The following is a 22,526-nucleotide window of genomic DNA, read 5'->3' as shown; positions in this document are numbered from 1 at the left end:
AAGTTTTTCAGTCATTTGCTGACCTGTAGAACTTTCAGTCTGTATGTTGTTTTTAAAAATTTAATTCTGTAGTGTACTAAAAAAAAAAAAAAAGTCATTCTTGGTAAGGACACAGGAAAATCTACGAAGTATAAACATATTATGAACAGAATTAAGAACTGAATGTTTTTACTCTTAATAGTTTAGAATTATCTTTACCACTGCATATGTACATTATGCATTGTCAAATTAGAGAAATACCTTTCCAGTTTTTAAGTTTTATATCGTTACACTTTTTTTGTTTCTTAGTTTTTGAAGACATTACACTTTGTTTTTTTTTGGTCAGCTGTTATAATCCAGGTTTCACGCTTCAAGTCTTTAGATAATATCATCTTATTGAAAATTTTGCAGAAGGATTTTCTTGTTTTCTCGGTGGCTCAGCTAAAATCAGTGAGTGGAAAATTTTCTCAGATTGGTTTTTGAAGATACCCAATAAATCCTGTATAACCTAACAGACAGCTGCCTTTTCTTTTTTTCTTTAGTATTTTTTGAACATGAAGTGAGGGTCATATTGATTGGGAGATCACTAAAGAAGGCTAAGCCTCAGCAACAGTCTTCCAAAAAATGGACTGTGCTAAAATTGCATGTAATACTCTAGCATTTGACACATTAAACTAAACTGAGTTCATAACACATTTTAAGAAGAGTTTTCTCTGTTGCTCATTTGACCATTCCTTGCTCCTTCAGGAAACAGACAAGGTTGTGTAGGATGGTGATCATGACTGGAAAAGAATCAGATGACCCATGAAGTGCCAGACTGGAGAACAAAATGTGCCTCTAGGATGGTTGGTGAAGCTGTACATTCACAAGAAAGTAAATAAACTCAGTATAGCTTGATCCACTAAAAGTGAACAATATGCTGATTTTTAAGGAAATATTCTCAAGCTAAACATATTCTTTCTTATACACTAACCTTCAGAGAATAGAAATCAGTATAGTTCAGAGCCTAGGATCTGGGTCCCCTGGGAAACAGTCAGTATAGTTTAGATCCTTCTAGTACCTGGGTTCCCTGGGAAGGAGACACTAAAACGAGGTTAAGCATGCAATAGGTTTATTAGAGAGAAAGCCAATGAAAGGAGAAGGGAGGAAGCAGAATTGGACAAGAGGAGCTGTCTCAGACTCTGATGCAGATGTGACAAAGTCTCTGCCAGCCCAACCTTTCGCTGGAGGAAAGGTTGCTCTTTAGAGTTCTCTGCTGGATGTAAATAACTAGGGCTTTGTACTTCTGCCTTGCTTGGTTATTTGCCGAGGGTCCTTCATGAAGAACATGCACGTGGCTTCTATCTTGCTTAAATCCCAGTGACTAGGAGCCAACTGAGCTAGTATAACTGGCTTGAAAGCAGAAATGGATCCTGAAGTCAACAGCTGGAGGCAGTCAGATAACTAGATTCCTCACAGCTGAGCAGTGAGTCCTCTCTTCAAAGGGGATCTGGGAGGCAGGTGTTGGTGTTTGCTACGCTTCCATAGTTGCAAGGTGGTCTATTTTATTTTTAACTTGCATGAACATACTCATTGGCTATGTCTTTGGGCAGCTTTTTCAGAAACTGTAATTATGCCATTGGTTAATATTTGATGGCTTGAAAAAGTTAATACAATTTTTAGAGCTATTAACGTACTTATGCCTGGAAAAGAGGGTATAAGCAGAACCCTTTTTATCACAAATTCCGACAGCTACAATATTAATAACAGACTCCATATCTTACATCCAGTGTGACATTGACTTTAGACAACTTTATTATAGTAAATTTTACTGAAATCTGTTAACCAAATAACTTTTCTATTTCTAAAACCCCTAATCTGCCATGTGTGGTGAACCTGTTGATTGAATTTCTGTTGTTTTGGATCGTGCCCTGAATCAAGTTAGGGAATTACGGCAGTGTCATCACACAGATGCATGTGCCACCCTTGCTACTTTTCTCCTTGTTTCTAATAATTTTGTCCTTTCGGCTTGTGTTTTGGAGCTGTAGCTGAATTTTGTTTAATTGGATAAGATGTTGCAGGGTTTGGGAGGATGACAGGAGTGAGTGAAAAGGTAATTGCTGCTTCATGCAGTAGCATAGAATCAAATGTTGGGATAAGGACAGCAAGTGTCTAACAGTATTTCAGTTTCAAATTCGTCACCTTAGCAGTAAAACTCTATAATTTCTAGAAAAAATCAGTCTCTCTCAACTACAAAATACCCTTACTAGGCATTTGAAAATTATTTTCTTGATCTAAAGATCTACATCTTTAGAATGTAGCTTAAAAAATCCATCTGGCAACTTGAGCATGGATACGGGAAATAACTGCAATGAATTGCAACATATCACATATGTTTAAATCTATGTGTTCATAATGATACTTCACAAAGAGAACTCACCTTTGGAGAATGCTGGGGAACTAACTCATTATTTTGAAAACTGGTAAATAAAGGGGCAGAGTCAAGATCTATACTGCCTTTCTTATATAAACTGTGTCTTGGGATCAGTAATAATTGAGAAGAAATTTCTCTTTATAGAAGAATTCAGGCTAGGAAGAATGATAGAATATTGTAATTTTGCAACCTCTAATGTATAGGGGAGGAAAACACTTTTCTTTTACCTATCTTAGATTCATTGACCAGGACTCTACAACATAGGCATACAAAAGACAGGTTAATGAGAGAAAAAGAAGTATATCGATGCGTACATTGTGTACACACACAAACGCACGAGTACTCAAGTTTAACTCATAGGGGTGGTTAAAACTTGGGCTTAGGCTGGGCATGATGACTCAGCCCTGTAATCCCAACACTTTGAGAGGCCGAGGTGGAAGGATTCCTTGAGCTCAGGAGTTTGAGGCTAGCCTAGGCAACATGGCAAAACTGTATTTCTATTAAGAAATACAAAAATTAGCTGGGTGTGTTGGTGCACACCTGTGGTCCCAGCTACTTGGGAGGCGGAGGTAGGAGGATCACTTTAGCTCAGGAGGTTGAGGCTGCAGTGAGCTGTGATTGGGGCCACTGACTGTAGCCTGAATGACTGAGTAAGACCCTGTCTCAAAAAAGAAAAATAAAACTTCGGCTTATATAGTATCTTAGCAGAACAAGAAATTTGTTGAGTGACAAGACAAAGGAAATGGACTTTGAGTTTCTTGGGGTGGCAAATTGTAAGAAGGCAAATATATGATGGAAACTGATGGTAGAGAAGGGCTCATTAATGAGGTTGGTTTGTGTAAACTCTTGGTGTCATCTAATCTGTGATAAAGGTTTTTATCCCTCTCCTGGTATGGGAAGTGGGGTAGAGGTTTTAGGGGGGCACTTTCACAAGGGTGATTTGTGGTTTTTTTCCCCAGGTAGATGTGGGGAGGACAGAGCTCATTCTGTGCCTGCATTTTCTCAGTTGCCTTAAGCCAAAGATGATAATGTCAGAGTGGCATAGTTTGGGGTTACATGCTCTGAACCCCTTCAAATGAAGTAATGAATTTAGGCAATGATTATTGATGGCCTAAATCATAACATATACACATATACACACAAGACAGCCAGAAATTATATTTCCTGATGGAGTATACAATCTGCCTCTGGGGTAGTCTTACCAAAAGTCAGATTTGGATCTATTTAGTCTCTAGATTTAACTATCAATTAACAAAAAATGCAGAGGACAGAGGTGCATGTTGGATAACAACACAGGAAAGGTAGCCAGCAAAATCCAGACTGTGAGAACTCCACAAGACAGGTGACCTTTTTTTCAACAAATAAATTGCAAGGAAAAATAGATGGAGAAAAAAATCATTAGAATAAAAGAGATATTAGAGATATATCAACCAAGTATACTATATAAGCCTATTTGGATCCTGCTTCTAAGTGTTTAAAAAAATGTGATCAGGTAAATTTGATCCTTGACTGGGCATTTGATGACATTAAGGAAGTAAATGTCAAGTAAGGAAGTAAATGTTAACTTAGGTGTGATGTAAAAGAGTCCTTAGAGATGCATTCTGAAATACGAAATGAAATACAGTGACTAGGATTTGCTTCAAAATAATTTACAGAGGGATTGGATTGGGTACAGATAAGACACTATTGGCCATAAGTTGATAATTACTAGAGACAGGCAGTGAGTACATGTGGCTTTTTATTATGCTCTTCTCTCCACTTTTGTATATATTTAAATTCTCCATAATGAAAAGTTAAAGATCTATATTTGAAATAGAGGAAATAAAAATGTCAATTTAAAAGGTATTTATGCCTCTGTATGAAATAAAATGTTTTCTTAGATATTACTAGTGTTTTGAGTGTTCAATGGAGAACCACCCTTGTTTCTCTTTGAGAACAGAATTTATTGAGAATAGATGCAGGAATCATACAGATGAACATGAACATATCAGCTTCATAAAGTAATAACCGATACAAAGCTGGATTACAGGATATGGCTCTTTGTTGTTTTTTTTTTTTTTTGAGATGGAGTCTCGTCCTGTCACCCAGGCTGGAGTGCAGTAGTGTGATCTCTGCTCACTGCAACCACTACTTCCCGGGTTCAAGCGATTCTTCTGCCTCAGCCTCCCTAGTAGCTGGGACTGCAGGTGTGTGCCACCACACTGAGCTAATTTTTGTATATTTAATAGAGACGGGGTTTCACCATATTGGCCAGGCTGGTCTCGAACTCCTGACCTCGTGGTTTGCCTGCCTCGGCCTCCCAAAGTGCTGGGATTACAGGTGTGAGCCACCGTGCCTGGCCAGGATGTAGCTTTAATATGCACCCACAGTGGGTTTCCTTACACTTCAACCTGAGTCACGTAGACTTTTTTAATGAATCCCTGGGGCAACTGAACAGTTGCTGGCCTCCCATTCAGATACGGGCTTACCTCAAAAATAAGAGCAGACTAGTATGTTCTCTGTGAACAGATGAATCTTCAGAAAACCCACAAGGGGCCGGGCGCGATGGCTCGTGCCTGAACTTTGGGGGGCCAAGGCGGGCGGATCATAAGGTAAGGAGTTTGAGACCAGCCTGCCCAACATTGTGAAACTCCATCTCTACTAAAAATACAAAAATTAGCCATGTGTGGTGGCAGGTGCCGGTAATCCCAGCTACTTGGGAGGCTGAGGCAGGAGAATAGTTAGAACCTGAGAGGTAGAAGTTGCAGTGAGCTGAGATCGTGCCATTGCACTCCAGCCTGGGCAACAGGTCAAGACTTCATCTCCAAAAAAAAGGGCAACAGGGCAAGACTTCGTCTCCAAAAAAAAAAAAAAAAAAAAAACCAGAAAACCCACAAGGGTCTGAACTGAGCATGCCTAATTCATTGTCTCAAGCAAGTGGGGCAGAGAGAGACCAAGAATGTTTCTCTAATAATAGGAGTCCTCCATGGAAACTTGAGTGCAGGGGAATGGAGGTTCACCTAACAGAAGTCACAGAGATTTTTTTGGTATTCTAATACTGTAATCTTGATGTGCAGTTTAGCTTTCTATTTGTGATTTGGGGAGGGAAGAACTTACCAAATGTTTTACCTTTGCAAATAACCATGGGAACTATGAAATCTTTATTTGTGAGCTAAAAGACGTTAGACTTTTAGATGTTAGAGTTGTGTTAATATAATACATTCTTTTTTAAGGAAAAGAAATTAATGTTGAAGTAGATCTAATTAAGGAATTAGTTGTGTCAGCATCTATGGCTCTTGAAAATGCTTTGAAATTTCCTTCAGCTGCTTTACAAGTCTCTCTCTGGATGCTTCTCTAATTTTCTTCAAGTAGTTCTAGCATACAAACATATACTTTAAATGAAAATTGTGCTATTTTTTAGGTTTGTCTCATTTCTAGCATTGTAGCAGCATTTTTTCAGTGTTATTTTATTGTAAATAAATGTAATAATGACTTCAGGCAATGATTATTGATGGGTGTTAACATCACACCCACAAAAATGACTGCCAGAAATTATGTTTCCTAATGGAGTATACAAACTTTATTTTTTACAAATCTTTATTAAGCTTTGCTGTCGTCTCAGCCACTGTTGGAAGGAACGAGAGAACACTTTCTCAGAGATGTTCAAAGAGAAGGTGTTTAGAGGGAATTATTTTTATACATTAAGATGGTTGTAAGTGAGAGTTCTCTAAGGACTCATGATCTAGACCCTATAGCATCACTTAGTAATGTTGGACTGTGAGTTCTTGAAGGGCAAGAACAATCTCTTGATCTTAATTCTCAGAGTTAAGCATCTATATAGTTAGTGCTTAGTAAGTATTTTTTGAATGACCGAGTAACTTATGGGCTATCATAATAAATTTAGTTCTCATAATTAGGGGATGAGAGGATGGAACATTCTAGAAGGTCTGCCATAGGTCTTTGTTAAACCATGTTTCACCTTGTTGAACTTGTTTTTCATGAATATAATTTTTGCTTAGTCATTTAATTTTGTAGTCTCAAGGAGTATTTTTAAAGACTTGGGTTTTTTTTTTTTTTTTTGAGATGGAATCTTGCTCTGTTGCCCAGGCTGGAGTGCAGTGGCGTGATCTTGGACTTGGTTTTAAGTTAAAAAAAAAAAAAAAAATGAAGTATATGGATAAGAATTGGACAGGAATATGAAAAGATACAGAAATGTACTTTTGTGTGGCAGGTTTCTGGGTTTTAAATTTTTTAAATTTCTATTTTTTGTGGTAGTATATTTACATTAATTATAATGAAAGGAAAATATGGGGTTACATTACTGTCATTAACGAATCTATTTCACAGAGCCCTTGAACACTTAAATGTTTGCTTATGCATTCATTTATTCATTCAACAAGCATTTCTTTAGCACTTAAAACCTGCCAGAGGTAATCAGAGATTCATTAGACTGGCAAGTGCCATGTTATAAAGATAAAGATCAATAAATATGGTAATTCTTACAGTTCATGATTCTAACAAGCATATTTTTTTCTATTTTAACATCTCTAAAATTTGGACACATCATATAATTGTGTCTTTCAATTGTAATTGGCAGTATGTTTTCCTTAATGATAAATAAGAGTGTCTTACAATTGATGTCTTAGATTTGATGAAATACGGTATATTTCTAAACATTCATTAAGTTTTAAGATCTCAAAGCAAGAACCACATGTCAGGTGTCTTGACATTTCCCTAACTCCTAGCACGGAATCACACTAAATACATTTTTTGCTGATCGGTAAAGAAACGTTTCTGTCAAAATCTTATTTTTAGGCTTAAGTTTTTGCCCTCTATTAGAGTGTTTTTAAAAATTAGTATGTAAAATGTTTTCTGGCAATATTATTATTCTTCCATTGGATAGAATAGCTGAAAACTTATTGACATTTTAATCCTTTTTAATTTTATAGTTCATTACTTCTTTTCAGCAGTTACAATTAGGAATTCTTGGGTTGTATTTCCATTTCTGATTTGCAGATGGTTGAAGTGTATGCTTGACTGACTAGGATTTAGTTTAAGATAAACTGATATAGTATAGCTAGTTTTTCATTATCCATCATAGTAGGATGGATAATTGTAATTTGTGAATGATATCTCAACCCTTTATTCGTTTTTTTATGACAGGTACTAATATGTATCAAAGTTATACTGGTTTGTATTTTAAAGCTTAAAGTTTCCTCTTTAGGGGAGGTAGTAATAAATATTGAAATGGCAAAAAAAAAAAAAAATGGTAGCAATAGAATATATATAAGAATAGAAGGCCTGAATAATCTACCAACCAGGTAATTGACCTTGGAGCAATACAAAATTGGCTGTGATTTCATGCATTACTGTTGAGCCTTATTTAGATTTAACTTTTGTTCTCTACTGATTGAATTAAAGTTTGAGGTGAAATGCTCTGTATCCCATTTCTAAACTCTCAGCTGTTCTCAGTCATCTCTCATTGTGAACTCATGAAAGTCAAACATGATAAAACAATCATAAGAAGTTAAAAATTAGGGTTAGAAAAAAAGTATGTATTTTAAACTTGCAATCTTCTAAATGGCAGAAAAGCAATTATAAGAGTTTAAAGAATCAATAGAAATTGATGTTTTATACCAAAGAACACTTAAGACCTTGAGTCCTGCCCTCCCCACTGTCACTATATGAATAAAAAGAAATCAATAGGCCCAGAAACATAAGCTGCTAAAGATTTATTTCCAGCAACTATTTTTGATATTCAGGGTACTATTTATTAATCTGATTGAGAAAATGTAGATAATTAAGCATAGGAAATCTATTTTTATTTTTAAAATGATCATTTTCTTTTTAATCTCTAGATCTTTTATATCTCACATTTTAAAATAAGAATAAATGATAGGCGTGAATTTAAAAATAACTATGTGATTTTTAGCCAGTTACCTAAATTTAAAAGGTCCTTTCCATTAAAAAGATAGGTAGTTCTGTATTTAAAAATTATTAAAAGACTTTGTCAGACTGTATTTGATCAATTTCATATCTCCTGAATAATCTTAGTTCTACCAGTAGTAGATGTACTCAAAGGGTTTTGAAATAAGAACTGAGTATGGGAATTGTCTGAGCCAGTGAAGGCACTGAACTTTGAAACTGAAGTTAAGAAATTTGAACATGAAACTCAGTTTGGAGTGTTAAGGAAAGTATTTCATGACTGAAGTAGTGGGATTTTGTTATAAAGGGATAGAATTCATTAGAACAGATGCTCACATAGCATCTGTTAATTATCGGGGGACAGTTATATGTCATTCATAGCTGGCTCTCTTTAATACCACTTCTTTCTCTTTTACTAAAAAAAAGAAAAAACCTCGATTTGAGTGAAAGCGATATTATGGGGATAGCTTTAAATTGATTCTGAATCATTAAAAATTATTTACAAACTTATGTACAACATTAACAATAAATTATTTGACATGCTTACAGTGTGATTATTGTATCCTATTTTGTTGGGTTAGTATAATATGATGATGGTGAATTTTAGTATAATATGATGATGAATAATCCTGTATGACAGGTTATTCCTCTTGATAGTGTTTGTGTTAAGGGTATCTTCTACTCTACAGAATTTGGTTGTTGTCCCTGTGTATATGGTGAATGGGATGTAAAAAGGAGAGAGAAGCTATAGTAGAGTGTCACAGCTCATTTTTCATGCCATGAGACAAACTTTACCTGTGCATTTCAAGCATCTTCACTAAAAAACAACAAAAAACCCTAAAAAAGTCCTCAAACCTTCCAAACCAAGAACAAAGCATTTATATGGAAAGACTAAGGAGTTGAACTGAGCAAAGGATAGATCTTGACTTTAAATACAATTATTTACAGACAGAATAATAAAGGAATGAATTTATCTAACGTTGTGATCAGTTCCACCCCTGGAATATCACTTCCTATCACTGAAGCCACTTCTCAGCTTGGTTTCATTTCACTTAAGTCAAGGGTTTCTTAAAATCATAGAATTTGAAAGCAAAGAAGGACTTTAAAGATTATTTTTACATTTCTAGCAGGTTATTCTTTGTAAACCTATAAATGTCTTATTTATCTTTTGATCTTTCATACCTGGCACAGTACCTGGAATGTGTTTCATAAATATTTTTAAAATTAGCTCAAAGAACTTGATCTTCGTTAATATTAGTAAGTCAAAGTACCACTAATAAGGTTTGATAGTTCTTAATCTTAGTAATTAAATGTCAACAGTGATTTTTTTTTTCTTGACCCTTTTTCCCTAACCAGATTTGCATCTGCTGGTGATGATGGAATTGTAGTTGTGTGGAATGCTCAGGTGTGTATTGATTGTGTGTGCATTGTGTAATAAAGATATATAGTTGAGTATGTATTCATATAAATACTATCTGGGGATACATTTGCATATCATTATCATTAATTGACACATTAATATTTGAAAAGAGCTACTTGGGATAAATCCATATACAGTGGGGACCAGTATTTCATAGTGAAGAGGGAAAGTTTTTTAAATTAAGAATTTTTTTCCAGCTGGGTGTAGTGGCTTGTGCCTGTAATCCCAGCACGTTGGGAGGCCAAGGCAAACGGGTAACTTGGGGCCAGGAGTTTGAGAACAGCTTGGCCAACATAGCAAGACCCTGTCTCTACCAAAAATACTAGAAATCAGCTGGGCATAGTGGCACACACCTGTAATCCCAGTTACTCAGGCGACTGAGGTTGCAGTGAGAGGAGATCATGCCACTGCACTCCAGCCTGGGTGACACAGCAAGACCATCTTGGGGGAAAAAAAAAGTTTTTTCCTAAGAAATGCCAAAGTATGAAAATTCAAAAAATACAAAATTTTAATCTTATTTAACAAAATTTAGGTTATCAGTAGCTATGCCCAGACTTCCAAAATGAATAAATGAATTGTGTTGATTTTTGTGAGACACACAAGTTTTCTTTCAACATTGCTTAATAGCATAATGTGACATTTTTCTCATGTTTGACTTAATATTAAAAAAGACTTTTAAAAAAATAAATACTTAAGGCTTCATCAGTTTCTTCAGAGCCTCCCTTCCTGATCATTTGTTACTCAAATTGTTCTTTTTCGAAGTGTTTATCTTCCTCTCACCTTTATTTTGGATTGTTACCTAGTCTGACTGTGTTAGATCTTTATTTTTCAATGGCTTTGCCTGTGATAAAAGCAGTTCTTTAACATTATTTTCACCACATTCATGAAGTCCTGCAATCTTGGAAAAATTTGCCATTTACATTGTATTTTTGCATGTATACTACTTGGTAAATTAGTGAGAGACTGATAGATGAAGACATTGGATGGATAGGAATAGATGTTGGTGTTAAATAGCGATGGAGTGGAGACTGACTTTCTAAGTGGTTAATAAATGAGTGGATAGATATACTTACGTGTATGTAGATACATATACAGTTGTTATGCTGACTTTTATCTTCTTCTATGACCTTATAACTGTGGAGACGTCAATAACAAATACTTGGACAATGGGGACTCCATATTTTTTTTCTGCAAACTAAGTTACTGATGTTTTTATGCTTAATTTACACAATTACATTTTTAAATTTATAGAAAAGAATACTCCTTAAAATTTTCTACAAAAATATACTAAAAATTAGCATTTTGTATTAGAAAATCATCAAAATTATTTATGGCTATACTTTCAGCAGTTTAGATTCTGTGTGATTGCTTAAGTTAAATTCTAAGTAATTTTAAATGGAATGTATATGTATATTCTATATGGCAGTTCTACTTAATGTTGTCATTTGTGATTATCTAAATTGTGAAAGCTAGGCCTATTAACATTTTTATTGGTATTTCAGACAGGGGAAAAACTTTTAGAACTGAATGGACACACTCAAAAGATAACAGCTATTATTACATTTCCTTCCTTGGAATCTTGTGAAGAAAAAAATCAACTCATCTTGACAGCCTCTGCTGATAGAAGAGTTATTGTATCCTTTAATCTGGAAGAAATGAACAAGCTATAGTGGCCCAACGAGCCACTACATACATTATTAGTCTTTAGCTGATAGGGTCTTGTCTGTATATTCTTGTTACAGCAAAAATGATTTTTGTTCTATTATGAGATACCATTTATTAGGTATCTGATAAGTATTAGACTGGAAATAGGAGGTTAAGGCTTGTTATTGATGGAAACTCCACGACTCTTGCTGTTCTTTCCAGAGTTACTCTCTCACATTGTATAAAATTGATAAAATGGAAGAATGTGGACTTAAAAATAATTCATTTTATTATCTCAATTTACTTTTCAATTTAGGGAAACAACGATGAGTTGGACTGGAGAATAATTTACTTTTTTTTCCTCACTACAGAGCAGAAGAAACCAAATAGTCCCAACCCATAAAAATCTTTTGAGCATCTGAGTCTGACAGAAAAGTGAATTACCATTTGTTGTGTGTTTAATATTTAATAATTAACAATTTTATAAAAGGAAAATTACTTTTTCTTTACCCACACTTTTAGGTAAAAAGTTAAGATGGAATAGCAGTAGTAAAGTGCTTATGTGTAACAGGCATTGTTCTAATTGTTTTACATATGTGAACTCATTTAATCTTTAAAATTAGCCCTTTGACATAGGTATTTTTAATTATTCCTTTTTTTTCTGAGACAGAGTTTTGCTGTTATTGCCCAGGCTGGAGTGCAATGGCGCAATCTTCACTCACAGCAGCCTGTGCCTCCCGGGTTCAAGTGATTCTCCTGCTTCAGCCTACCGAGTAGCTGGGATTACAGGCCTGTGCCACCATGCCCAGCTAATTTTGTATTTTTAGTAGAGATGGGGTTTCACTATGTTGGTCAGGCTGGTTTCAAACTCCTGACCTCTGGTGATCCACTCACCTTGGCCTCCCAAAATGCTGGGATTATAGGCGTGAGCCACCACGCCTGGCCTTATTTTTAATTATCCTTATTTACAGATGAAAAAATAGAGTCACATAGAGGCTAAGTAACTTCCCCATGGCACACAGCCAGTGTAGGGCAGAACTGGCAAGTCTGACTGCAGAGTCAGAGCCCCAAACCACTGTACTTCATAAAATGTTTTCTGTAAACAAACTCAGCCCTTTAATATCTGTATGTGGAACTGGCTTTGTGAAGTCCAGAGTCAAGTGCTTATGGATTACTGTTGTCTCTCATTACTTTTATTTTTTAAAAAAAAGGTGTCAGATTTTTTTTTTTTTGAGATGGAATCTCTCTCTGTTGCCCAGGCTGGAGTGGAGTGGCACAGTCTCAGCTCACTGCAGCCTCTACTTCCTGGGTTCAAGTGATTCTTCTGCCTCAGCCTCCCAAGTAGCTGGGACTACAGGCGTGCGCCACCGCACTTGGCAAATTTTTTTGTATTTTTAGTAGTAGAGATGGGGTTTCACCATATTGGCAAGGCTGGCCTCAAACTCCTGACTTTGTGATCTGCCCACCTTGGCATCCCAAAGTGCTGGGATTACAGGCATGAGCCACTGTACCGGGTCAGATTAATTTTTAAAAGTATATACTTATCTGAAAGTTCTGTTTAAACAGTTTCAAGCATTGATGAAGTTTTGGAGTAAGCCCAAAGGTATAGGTATTTCTTAGGCTCTTATAGAACCAAGATACAGACTTTAACGTGCTTTAAATGAATTCATCAGCTGAAGTGCTTTCTAGACAGATTGTTTATAGCTGAAAAAATGTCAAGAAAAGGTTTAAATGGGGGATAAACTCTCTACATACATACATATATACACACACGTATGTTTGTGATTACGATACAACATAAACAAGGGCATAAAATTCACTCAGATGGTTAGGTCAGAGTTGCTTGATTGCTACTCTGTAGAGACAAATATTGTGAAATAAAGCTCCCTTTTTTTGATATCAGTGTAATCTTTGCAGAAATAGAATTTAAAATACTTTGTTAGACCACTCCTAAGACACTATAACAATATTTTAAGGCAGTGATTAAAATTATGTACGGAAGTTAGTAGCTGGGACAGTGTCACTATGAATTTTACCTGTAAATGATAGTATGAACTCATTTCCTTTGCTGAATGATTTTTGTTGTTAGAAAAAAATTCTAGGCCACTTATTTGGCAATCTCTCTTACCCAGATGAATTCTAAATTTACTCTGCTTGCGTTTTTACTACAGGTTGAGCATCCCTAATCTGAAAATCCAAAATCTGAAATGCTCCAAAATCCAAAACTTTTTAAGCACTGACGTGATGCCACAAGTGGAAAATTTTATACCTGACATCATGTGACAGGTTGCAGTCAAAATTTTATTTAATGCACAAAATTGCCAAAAATATTGTATAAAACTACCTTAGGCTATATGTATAAGGTGTATATGAAAAATAAATGAATTTTGTGTTTAGACCTGGGTGCCATCCCCAAGATAGCTCATCAGATATATGCACATATTCCAAAATCCAAAAAAAATCAGAAACACTTCTGGTCTTCAGCATTTTGGATAAGGGATACCCAACCTGTAAAAACTAACTTCCTTAATTAAATACTGAAGGTAGATAATTTTTTACAGCAATAGCCTTAAGAGCTCAAGTTACTGAATATTAAACATTTTGCTTGCAAAAAGTGAAATAAGTGAAAAGGCTGTGAGACACTACTAGAATTGTGGTAAATACAAGGCCAGAAAACATTTCCTAATTACTGGGAGCACTTTTTATATGCTAGCAGTTTGTTTCATGTGTTATATACATAAAACGTAATTCTCATGATAATCCAGCTCCATCTAAAACATGACACAGAATGTAGATGGTCCCCGACCTAGGGTGGTCTGACTTTGAGTTTTTCAACTTTATGATGGTGTGAAAGGGAGGGGCATTAAGTAGAAGCTGTACTTTGAAGTTTGAAGTTTGATATTTTCTCACACTAGTGATACATTGGACGATAGTCTTTACCAGTGCTGGGCAGCAGCTGCCTGGAGCTGCAGCTCCTGGTCAGCTGTGAGATCACAAGGGTAAACAGCCTTACTCTACAGTGTACTGTGTTGCCAGATGCCTTTTTTTTTTTTTTTGCCCAACTATAAGTTTATGTATGTGTTCTAAGCACATATAAGTTAGGACAGGCTAAGCTATGATGTTTGATAGGTGTGTTAAATGCATTTCGACTTGGGATATTTTCCACTTAGAATGGGTTTTTTGTGGGAGAAAACTGTACTTTAAGTCAAGGCACATCTGTATAATAAAAATATAACAAAAGGCATTGGCCATGATAAGGTTAACTAGTTGTGAAATTAGTTTCAATTTTTAATATGTGCATATACATTTGTATCCATAGTACATACATGTATGTAAATGTGTTTTCAGACATGGTGTGAAATGTATTTCTTACTATAGGAAATGGTATAAAAGTTTGAAAATCACTGTGCTTCTTAAGTCAAACTAAACTCAGATGTTTTGTGAGAGGCCCTCTGATTATGTTAAATGCATATACAGGTAATGGTAATACAGTGTTAGTGTCTTCTCGAATCAAGATAACAGTAGTAAATCATGCTATCCACATTATAGGGAGCTTTCAGTAAATACTAATGGACATAATAGTTTTGGTATAAGTACTTTATGCTTATTAGATTACGGTAGGCTATTCTGGAGAATAAACTTTAAACAGTTGCAATATTTACTGCTTGTAAAGATTCAGTACTTCAGACCATTCATTATGTTGGCATTTTCAAATAATTTGATAGTAAAATTTACCTCAAACTTATTTTAGATCATAAGCCTGCTTTGCTAAGTTGATGACTCACTATATGAATTCATTTTTGTGGTGGTATAAACACTAAGTATTTTATGTTTTATTTAAAGAATTTCTAACTGCTTAACATTTGTGGTTTAATTGTTAATTAGAAAAGTTATAATTGAGATTTTAAAATTCTATCTAGAAATTATTTCTTAACATAAATTTAGGTGTGGGATAGTGATACTGGCAGACAAGTTCAGAGAATATCATGCTTCCAGTCTACTGTAAAGGTAAAATCTTAAGTAAATATGAGTTTTTATGGCAATCTATTTTTGTCTGAGAAGACATGGTTTAAAAAGTTAGACGAAATTACTTTAGTGGGTCTTATGAATTATTTCTTTCCACACACTTGTAGTCATTTCATTCGTGTGACACCAGATTTTTGAGAGCCTATGTATTAAGTGTTAGAATGTTTCCATTTGAAATTAGAGCAAGGGATAATCCCAATAGCAAGATAAGGAAAAAGGTTAAAAGGTAGTACCCAGTATGTTTTTTTGTAGGTAGTTCTAGGAAGAGATATTACTTGCAGAATGACCATAATAGTAGCTGGTCTGTTTTCTTCATACTTTGAATTTAAAATATAGAATTATTTGTCCTGTGACCTCTGCCTTCACTAAGGTCACAAAGGCAAGACATGTCAGTTACTTAGTTTCAAAACTAAAAACTGACATGGCTAATTTGCTGCTACTGTTAGTTTTATTCATTTTACAAACAGTGATTGATTGGGGCTGATTATATGACAGAAGCTCTGCTACATTTTAGAGAAACAAACAGATAAGACTAGGTTGCTTGTAATACCTACAGAAATTAAGTGTTCAGAGAAAGTGCCACTGTTTTTTAGTAACGTAAGCAAGTTTTGGTAAAAGATAGTAGTAGTATTAGATGTTCTCTCATTTACTTTAAGGATAACTGATCTCCATATTGGAGCTCTTTTGTTTCTTTTTTTTCTTAATGTAAAAAGAATTGCTGGCCGGGCGCGGTGGCTCAAGCCTGTAATCCCAGCACTTTGGGAGGCCGAGACGGGTGGATCACGAGGTCAGAAGATCGAGACCATCCTGGCGAACACGGTGAAACCCCGTCTCTACTAAAAAATACAAAAAACTAGCCGGGCGAGATGGCGGGCGCCTGTAGTCCCAGTTACTTGGGAGGCTGAGGCAGGAGAATGGCGTAAACCCGGGAGGCGGAGCTTGCAGTGAGCTGAGATCCGGCCACTGCACTCCAGCCCGGGCGACAGAGCGAGACTCCGTCTCACAAAAAAAAAAAAAAAAAAAAAAAAAAAAGAATTGCTGTGTGCCACTAGTTAGGATAGTTCATTTTTTCCCAAAAAGGCAGGATCTCTCGTAGCCATCTCATGGCACTGTGCTGTTCAAAATATCAACTTAGTCAAGTTTCAGGGGAAGAAAGTGCCATGTACTATATATGCTTTTATCTAACTTAACAGTGGATTTTTAAAGAAGTCGTTAAAGTATTGATTTGATTAAAATCTCTATGTGGCCTGAAATGATGTGCCATTTACATTCCTTTAAAAATATTCTTGCTATCTGAAAAACTAAGGTCGTTAAGTTTCCAGTGAAAATACATGGCTTGAAGGAACAAAGAAAGAAAAAAAATTTAATGTATTTGGGGGAAATTCCTTTGGTAAACTGTGTTATGAACTGGTTATAGGAACTGGTCACTAAAAAAGTATCTTATTCCAATAAAGTGAAAGTAGTTTTAAAAGGGGTTTTACCATGATGTGAATCAGCTAGATATTTGTGTTTGTTTTCTCCTGCTGTGATACTGTTTCACATAAAAATTGTTAAAAAATAGCATTGCACTCATTTAATTCAGTGGTCCAGTTGTTCTTGAATAGATAGCTTATCTAAGAAATTTATATCCCCAATATGAGAAATACTATCATTTATTTTTTGAACTAGCAACGTTTTTTATAAGGGTTGATGTTAGCAAGGAGATAGTGAAATTGGCATTTTATTGCATATTGAGACTATAAATTGATGTCTTCCTGGAAGGTAGTTTGGCATTATGAATGAATCTAAATAAATTATTATAGATATTAATCCAGTGATCATTCTAGAAAACTCTTTAAAGGAAATAATCAGAAAATAGAGCAGAGATTTATGAACAGAAATGTGTACTACAAATACATTTTTATAAATGGATGTTTGGAAGTGCCCTAAATGTCTTATAAGAAAATAAATTATGGTAGATATATATACTAAAATTTATATTTCAGAAGAATATTAAAAGAGGAAAATGCTAGTGGTAAAATGTTAAGTAACAAAAGCGTATATTATCCTCAATAAAATATTATCAAACCAAATTCAGCAACATCTAAAAAGGATTATACACCATGACCAAGTGAGATTTATCCCTGGAATATGAGCTTAGTTTAACATCTGAAAATTAATCAATGAAATACACCCTAGTAAGAATAAAGGACCAAAACCACAGGATCATCTCAACAGAAAACAGAGAAGGCATTTGACAAACTCCAACACCTTTCATGATAAAAATACCCCACAGACTAGGAATAGATGAGAATTTCTTTAACCTAATAAAGGGCTTCTGTGAAAATCTCAACGCTAATTTTGTATTAATGGTGAAAGGTTAGGCTGGTGTGGTGGCTCATGCCTGCAATCCTAGCACTTTGGGAGACCAAAGTGGGTGGATTACTTGAGCTCAGGAGTTCGAGACCAGCCTGAGCAACATGGTGAAACTTCTCTACCAAAAAAAAAAAAAAAAGAAAGAAAAATTAGCCAGCCTGGTGGCACATGTCTGTAATCCCAGTTATTACAGGAGGAAGTTATTACTGGAGGCTAAGGTGGAAGGATCGCTTGAGTCCAGGAGTTTGAGGCTGCAGCGAGTTGTAATTGTGCCACTGCACTGTAGCCTGGACGATAGAGCAAGACCCTGTCTCCAAAAAAAAAAAAAAAAAAAAAAAAAAAAAATTAATTAAAAAAATGGTGAAAGACAAATAATTTCCCCCAAAGATCAGGCACAAGATAAGGATGTCTGCTCTCAGCACATCTGTTTAACATTGTACTGGAGGTTTTAGCCAGGGCAGTTGGGCAATTAAAAAAAGAAATAAATGACATCCATATTGGAAAGGAAGAGCTAAAAGTATCTCTATTCCCAAATGACATGATCTTGTGTATATAGAAAATCCTAAGTCCACAACTAAACTATTGAGGCTAGTAAATGGATTTAGCAAGGTTTCAGGATATAATATCAACACACAGAAATCAATTGTATTTCTGTTCATTATCAATGAACATTCCAAAAATTAAGAAACAATTCCATTTACAGTAGCATCCAAAAGAATAAAATACTCAGAAATGGATGTAGGCTGGGCGGGGTGGCATATGCCTATAATCCTAGCACTTTGGGAGGCTGAGGTGGGAGGATTGCTGGAGACCAGGAGTTAAAGACTAACCTGGCCAACATAGCAATACCCCATCACTATTAAAAGAAATTTGAAGAAGTATGAGACTTACATACCAAAAACTATAAAACATTGTTGAAAGATATTAAAGATCTAAATAAATGGAAAGACATCCTGAGTGCATGGGTCAAATTTTACTACTGTTATGATTACACCACCACCCACATTGATCTACAGATTGAACCCAATCTTTATCAGAATTGTAGCTGGCTTTTTTTTTTTTTTTTTTTTGAGAAATTTACAAGCTGATCCTAAAATTCATATGGGAGTGCAAGGGACCTAGAATAGCCAAAACAGTCTTAAAATGGAAAAACAAAGTTCCAAGACACACTTCCCAATTTCAAAATTTAATATGAAGCTACAGTAGTCAAGACAGTGTGGTTTTGGCATAGTGATAGACATGCAGATCAATGGAATAGAATTAAAGGCCCAGAAGTAAAGCCTCACATAGCCAATTGATTTTTTGACAAGAGTGCCAAGAACCTTTAATTGAAGAAAGAATAGTCTCTTCAAAAACTGATGCTGTGTCAATTGGACATCCACATACAAAATAATGAAATTTTAATCCCTACTGCATGTCATATCCAAAAGTTAACTCAAATGGGTCAAGACCCAAATGTAAGAGTTAAAACTACAAAAATCTTGGAAGAAATAAAGGAGTACGTCTTTGTGACCTTGGGCATATCTTAAATATGGGCATATCTTAAATATGACATCAAAAGCATATCAACAACAACAACCAAAAAAATAAATTGGACCTCATCAAAATGAAGAGTTTTTGTGCTTCAAAGTGGAAAGACAACACACAGAATTGGAGAAAATATTTTCAAATCGTATATCTGATAAGGGACTTGTGTATACAATCTATGAAGAATTCAGTAAAAAAGCAAATACTCCAATTAAAAATAGACAAGATTTGAAAGAAAGAAATTTCTCCAAAGAAGATAAACAAATGTCAAATAAGCACATGAAAAAGAGGGTTCAACATCATTAGTCACTAGAGAAATGCAAGTCAAAACCACAGTGAAATACTATTTCCTATATACTAAAGTGGCTAATATGTAAAAGACAAGTGTTGGTAAGAATGTGGAGCAATTATAACCTTCATACATTTCTGGTGGGATCTAGAATGATACAATACAGCCACCTTGGAAAACAGTTAAACAGAATTATCATTTGACCCAGCAGTCTCACTCCTTGCTATATCCCCAAGAGATACGAAAATGTAAGTTCATATAAAAATGTATACATAATTGTTCATAGCAATATTATAATTGTCAAAATGGAAACAACCTATATGTCCATCAACTGATGAATAAACACAATGTATGTCCACACAGTGGAATACTATTTGGCAGTAAAAAGAAATGAAACACTAGCATTAAAAATCCAGAGATTAGGCCGGGCGCGGTGGCTCAAGCCTGTAATCCCAGCACTTTGGGAGGCCGAGACGGGCGGATCACGAGGTCAGGAGATCGAGACCATCCTGGTTAACATGGTGAAACGTCGTCTCTACTAAAAAAATACAAAAAAAACTAACCGGGCGAGGTGGCGGGTGCCTGTAGTCCCAGCTACTTGGGAGGCTGAGGCAGAATGGCGTAAACCTGGGAGGCGGAGCTTGCAGTGAGCTGAGATCGCACCACTGCACTCCAGCCCGGGCAACAGAGCGAGACTCCGTCTCAAAAAAAAAAAAAAAAAAAAAAATCCAGAGATTAGACAGAGTAGGAGCACTAGAAATATAAACTGCATTGGTTATTTTCAATTCTTTTTAATCCAACAGTTTTTTGTTTGTTTTTTGAGACGTAGTGTCGCTCTGTCGCCCAGGCTGGAGTGCAGTGGCGCGATCTTGGCTCACTACAAGCTCCGCCTCCCGGGTTTACGCCATTCTCCTGCCTCAGCCTCCCGAGTAGCTGGGACTACAGGCGCCCGCCAACTCACCCGGCTAGTTTTTTTTTGGTATTTTTGTAGAGACGGGGTTTCACTGTGTTAGCCAGGCTGGTCTCGATCTCCTGACAGTTTTAAAAGCAGCCCTGCTCAGCCTAGGCAAGATTACCAGAACCTCTGCCTTTTATTTTCTGTTCTTCTCCCTTGCTCTTGGCCTTGTCTGACTCAGAGTCAGTGGACAAGGAGAGTACTATTAAAGGCTTATATGGTACTTGAAACACTCACTTTCCTGAGTCTACCAAATATATAGAATTGAGAAGACTTAGGCGTTATTTATTCTAAAGATACAGAGAAACTAAGGTCATAGTTTCAGTTTGATTTAAAAAGGACTTGAGGCAGTTGTGTATTAGTAATTTATTACTGAGTAACAAATTACCTCAAAACGTAGTGTCTTAAAACAATAAACATTTGTCATCTCACAGTGTTTGTGATTAGGACTAGAGAGCATCTTCTCTGGGTGGTTCTGGCTCAGGGCCTCTCCTGAGGCTCCTGCTATCTGAAGGGCTGACTGTGGTGGAGGAGCTCCCTCCCAGGAGGCTCACCTATGTGGTTGGCAAGTTAGTGCTGGGTTTTGCCCAGAGGCCTCAGCTCTTTGCTACATGAACCTTTCTCCATGTGACCGCTTTAGTGTCTTCACCTTAGAGCATGTGATCCAAGAGAGAACAAGGAGGAGGCCACAGTGTATTTTATGACTTAGTCTTGTAAGTCACACATCATCCCTCTTGCCAGATTCTGTTTGGTAGAAGCTAGTCACTTAGTAGTGCCCACATACTCTACTAAGGAGAAATAAGCTCCACCTATTGAAGGAAGGGGTTAAAGAACTTGGGGATATATTTTAAAACCACTGAACAATGACTGCTTGAGTTTCTAACCTGATATACATTTCAAATACATTTTGCAGTGTTTAACTGTTCTTCAGAGACTAGATGTTTGGCTTTCTGGTGGGAATGACCTGTGTGTGTGGAACCGAAAATTAGATCTCCTGTGTAAGACTGGCCACCTTTCTGATACAGGTAAAAAAACAAATCAAGGTAATTTTGAACTGTGATTGACAGACTCTAGAAGACACAGCAGATCTTCAGAGAGACTTCCCATAAGTAGAAAGGTCAATATAGGGGATTTTTCTTTTCAGTTCTGAAGATAACAGCCATATTCAATTCAGATCAGGGGTTGTGTAAAATACATTTTTATCCTGAATCAGAAGGAGAAGACTCCAATCCTTTTGACTTCCCCTTCCCTTCTAACAGAATTTCTCAAGAACAACCTTTTCCAATGCTCTTAGGCTGTTTTCTTGAACTGTGTTTGATGAGCACGCTGATACCTAGAAGCAGACCCTTACACATTTATAGTAGCATTTGTGGGGTCATTAACTTTGAATAAATGCCTAAGGATGACCTCTTTTTACAATTGTCCTTACCAAAAAGTTCATACATGTGCAAGCTTACTGATAAAGTTTCATTTTCTCAGAATTCTGTGTGCATGTGCTTTTGGTTTCAACAGAAAAAAAATAATCAAATCAGTTTTGACTTTTTGATACCAAGGATCTTAAAAAATAAAATCTATTTTTAGAGTAAAATATTTAAATATAAATGGGTAGGTTTTAATAACAACCTTGAAGTCACAGTATTAACTATCGTTATTTCTAAAAATAATCAAATGAGCCTGGTTATCCTAAAAGGAACGTTATCGTGCACGTTGTTGACATTTCAATGGTAGCAGGAGCCCTGTGAATTGAATTTGGTTACTAATAGGAGCTAGCTTAGCTCCACATAGATATTTTAAAGTATCAGAAAAATAATGACTTAGGAAAACTAAATCCATACATTGCTAGGGTTTACAATTTAACCACTCATTTCAACATTTGATTACTAATAATCTTGCTCAAATCTAGAATATATTTCCCTGTGTACTATTACCATGAATTATACATCTTTATGTTCATTTTCCTCTCTCTTTCACTAGCCTGTGGTTTTCATGAATTTTATTTTGGTAAAGTTATATT

General features: G+C 35.8%; 1 protein-coding gene across 4 annotated transcripts in view; it reads left to right on the top strand.

Annotated features, from left to right (window-relative positions):
• WDR41 (WD repeat domain 41) overlaps positions 1-22,526 on the top strand; it is a 48,996-nt gene that overhangs the window by 6,169 nt on the left and 20,301 nt on the right. For 2 of the 4 annotated variants that reach the window (XM_025387312.1, XM_025387310.1), the window contains exons 3-6: positions 9,653-9,701; positions 11,219-11,350; positions 15,306-15,368; positions 21,426-21,537. In XM_025387312.1, coding sequence (XP_025243097.1) covers positions 9,653-9,701; positions 11,219-11,350; positions 15,306-15,368; positions 21,426-21,537 — 356 coding nt within the window. Of the gene's footprint in view, positions 1-9,652; positions 9,702-11,218; positions 11,351-15,305; positions 15,369-21,425; positions 21,556-22,526 lie in introns of all 4 variants that reach the window. The other 2 variants (XM_025387309.1, XM_025387311.1) reach the window with 2 other exon arrangements.

The sequence above is a fragment of the Theropithecus gelada genome, chromosome 6, assembly GCF_003255815.1.
Source record: "Theropithecus gelada isolate Dixy chromosome 6, Tgel_1.0, whole genome shotgun sequence".
Taxonomy (NCBI): domain Eukaryota; kingdom Metazoa; phylum Chordata; class Mammalia; order Primates; family Cercopithecidae; genus Theropithecus; species Theropithecus gelada.
This window is presented reverse-complemented; position numbering and strand designations above follow the sequence as displayed.